The sequence below is a fragment of the Malus sylvestris genome, chromosome 2, assembly GCF_916048215.2.
Source record: "Malus sylvestris chromosome 2, drMalSylv7.2, whole genome shotgun sequence".
NCBI classification, from domain to species: Eukaryota; Viridiplantae; Streptophyta; class Magnoliopsida; order Rosales; family Rosaceae; genus Malus; species Malus sylvestris.
In genome coordinates, this window is record NC_062261.1 from 27,609,684 (window position 1) to 27,613,088 (window position 3,405).

General features: G+C 36.9%; 1 protein-coding gene across 2 annotated transcripts; it reads left to right on the forward strand.

The window, feature by feature from the left end:
• Positions 1-556: 556 nt before the first annotated feature.
• LOC126609885 (uncharacterized) lies at positions 557-2,912 on the forward strand. 2 transcript variants are annotated; one of them, XR_007618318.1, is made up of 2 exons: positions 557-888; positions 2,508-2,912. XR_007618318.1 is itself a non-coding variant. In XM_050277824.1 (2 exons), exons 1-2 carry the CDS (start codon positions 1,722-1,724, stop codon positions 2,769-2,771), a joined length of 324 nt encoding a protein of 107 aa, XP_050133781.1. In that variant the 5' UTR covers positions 930-1,721; the 3' UTR covers positions 2,772-2,912. The 2 variants fall into 2 exon arrangements, 1 of the variants encoding a protein (XP_050133781.1); XM_050277824.1 differs by lacking the exon at positions 557-888 and adding an exon at positions 930-1,781.
• Positions 2,913-3,405: the final 493 nt, after the last annotated feature.

Below are 3,405 nucleotides of genomic sequence, written 5' to 3' on the forward strand. Positions count from 1 at the left end.
GGAGAAAGAAAAAAAGCAAATAATGATTTTGAGGCCATATATTCCGGAAATGGATCATCTCTGGGTCCCTTCCATCTAATCTTCCTCATTAAATAATCCGAGATCTTGAAATTTAATCCAACGATTGAAGTTATTATAACTTTTAAAATGAGCCCATGTTTTTAGCCATTGGATCAAATTTCAAGAGCTCGGATTATTTGATGAGAAGGATTAGATGGAAGAGATCTGGAGAGGATCCATTTCCATATATTCCTCTCATCCCATGAATACAATATAAAGGAAGGTATTTATTAAAAATATCAAATTAGAATTTTATTTATACAACTCAATAGTCAATACACAACGCATGTTGTTCTAGACAAACATATTTAGGGTACTACAGACAGAATAATCGTACACCTTTGTGCCAAGTAAGTTCTTCTCGTCCACCTCGAAAAAATTATTTACGGTTATAACAATGAAAAAGCCATATTTTCAGTTGTAACGAAAGAGGAAAAAAAGAGCACCATTTTGTTTTTTAGACAACAATGTCTTTGTCACATCACATGTACATGATAACGCACAAAACCAAATTCCCAAACTTCTGCTATAAAAACGTTATTTGGGGTAATAAATCTACAAGCAAGGAAATCATCAAAGATTCAAGATTGAAGACGGAGAGAAACAGGCGCCATTATTTGCCTTGCTCTCTCTCTCTCTCTCTCTCTCGAACTTTGTGTCCCCAACTATCCGAAGCCACTTGCAACGTCTCCTTTTTCTTCTTTCAAATAAGAAAAAAGTTAAATAACGGACTCGGTGTAAATACAATACAAACATAGGTCAACACACCCTCCTAAATCCCTATTCACCTACTCCCCTTGTTCTTCCTCAAGCGGCTTTGATTTCACGGTAAGTCCTCTATCTCTCTCTCTCTCTCTCTGGAATTTTGTTTGGGTTCTCTCTCTTTCTCTCTCTTCCGCTCAATCTCTATGGTTATATGTAGTTGCAGAATTTGGGAAGTTTGAATTTGTTTCTGGGTTTTTATGGTTCTGCCTCTGATTGAATCTGTTTTCCTTTATCATCCTCGAAAAGAAGACTTGGGTTGTTCATATTTTTCTCCTCGCTCTGATGGGCCGGTGCTTGATTTTCCATATGTTTTAAAGTTAAAGTTTTTAATCTTTATGGTTATAGATGTTGTTTTTCTTTTTCGAAGTGATAATTTCAAGTTAATTGGATTATTGAAAGGAGGTATACTTTCAAAGATTAAGATGGGTATGTAGCTTGAAGATAATGCTGCTTCTACTTATCTAGATTACTGGGTTTTGCCCCTTTGTGCGTATTTTGCAGTGGTTCAGAAATTCAAGTTTTACAGGATTCGGCTGTTTGATCCCACGCCATTAGGGTTTTTGATGAAATACATGAAAAAGTAGTTGGTAGTTGCCAGGACGTAACTCTGCATTATGAAGCCTAAAAACCCTCAAATCACATGTTTCTGGTGGTGGTGGGAGAGATTGGTTTCTGGTTATAGTCTTATATGTTAATTTCCTTTCTTAAGAGCTTAATAGCATCCAATTTTATATGGAATTTGTGCTTGATTTTCAATAGCTTGTTGGGGTTTTATATTATGTGCTGCTGTTTAATGATAATGGTTCTATACTTCTGGGAATCGAAAATTTATTTGCTGCAGAGCTCCCAGTTTCCTTTGTGTTTGAGGAGGGATAAGTTTCCTATATGTTTCCTATATGTTTCCTCTTGTTTCGACGTATCTGGAACCCCTGCCCCTTCTTTTGTTTAACTTGAGAGTAATATTTACTTTCTGTGGCTATGAAATCTAGTTTGTTACCTTTTTTTTTTTTCTTGGAGGGACAATTCGAAATCTAGTCATTACCTTGTGTGTGCATCTTTTCACCATCATCTTCATTATTTTGGTTTTCACCTCAGTTTCATGTTCTTCCGTAGTTATGGATTTTCTCAGGTCTTCCTTTCTGATTTGAACATGATTGGGGGAATTTCTATTATTGTGCAATATGCTCTCATGCTGTCGTATACTGTTGTGGTAGAAAAACACTTAATATCAGCTAAGAATATGATTTATCAAAGCCAAGATCCGACCTTCCAGCACCGGGCAGGTGTCAGACTCTAAACATCGTGTTACCACTTAGCAGAGTCCTGTGTTTTTAATAAACAGTCGCTACCCCCTGTTATGTGCTGCTTTCCTAATCAAAAGATAGGAGAGCACCCCTTATGGGGTCATTTTGCCGAGTTACTTCGACTTGGTTCTGTGAAGCAGCATGGCCAGTGCCCCTTCCACAATTTGGTTGTTTTTGTTTCCTTGTTTTTGGTTGGTGAATGTGGATTTCTGGATGCTTTTTTATTGCGAATGAACAACTTTGTGAGAGTATTGTGGTAGCATTATGAACTTCTTGTGAATGTATGTTATTATAGCTGTACTAGTATTTATAATCCGATTTTCTTGTCACCATTTCCAACTTATCTTCAACTAATACGTTGTGTTTGGATACATGCAGACCAAGCAGATCAGACATTTTATGGATAAAGCAGGACTTGGCAAGGAGGCTCCTGAAGAAGTGACTCGTGAGTCGCTTATTTCCATTTCTTACTCTGAACCAGAGAAGAATCTGACTTCAAATCTCTCTTCTGAAAAGTCGAATGGCGAGGCAATAGATGCTGATGGAGAAGAGAAGTTTAGGTCTGAATTGATCTCCATTTCCTATGCAGAGTCACCGGAAGTTGGAGGCTTACCGGTTACCATGGGAGAACTTAAAGGCTAGGGTGCAGGCGGTTCCCGTATCACTAGAAACCAAGTAATACTGTGTGTATGGACTTGTATTGTGTGGAAGCTGTTTACATATTCTGTAAAATAAACCTTAGAGTTCCTTGAGACAATGAATTAAAAAACCATTCCTGTCTTCTGTGTCCGTGTGCTGCTGATTGTGAAATCTGGGTTTTGTATATGCTGCCTCAAATTTTATTCTAAATCTTTTGGCACTTCTGTTATCTATTGTTGGGTCTCAAAGCTCACCTGCAATGAATAAATATGAACTGTAAATATTTTTAGGTCTTCATGTAACAATGTCCTAAATTTTTCATCCCCATGAGGGACGGATCCAAGATTTAAAACTCGGGTGGGCTGAACTTGGTAGACAACTATCAAAATACGAAAATTTACTTTCTTACTAAAGGAAAATTTTGAAACTTGAGAATTTTTATGTACTTAATTGACTTTTTTTGTTTGTTTTAACAAACGGTATTATCAATGCTAAGGAGGAGAGGGGAGGATATAGCCTCATAATGAGCTAGCAATAAGATGATTCAAATTCATCTTTGGCAAGAATCAAAACCTAAGACCTCTCACTTACAAGTAAAGACGAATATCACTAGATTAATGACTTTTAGCCTACCATT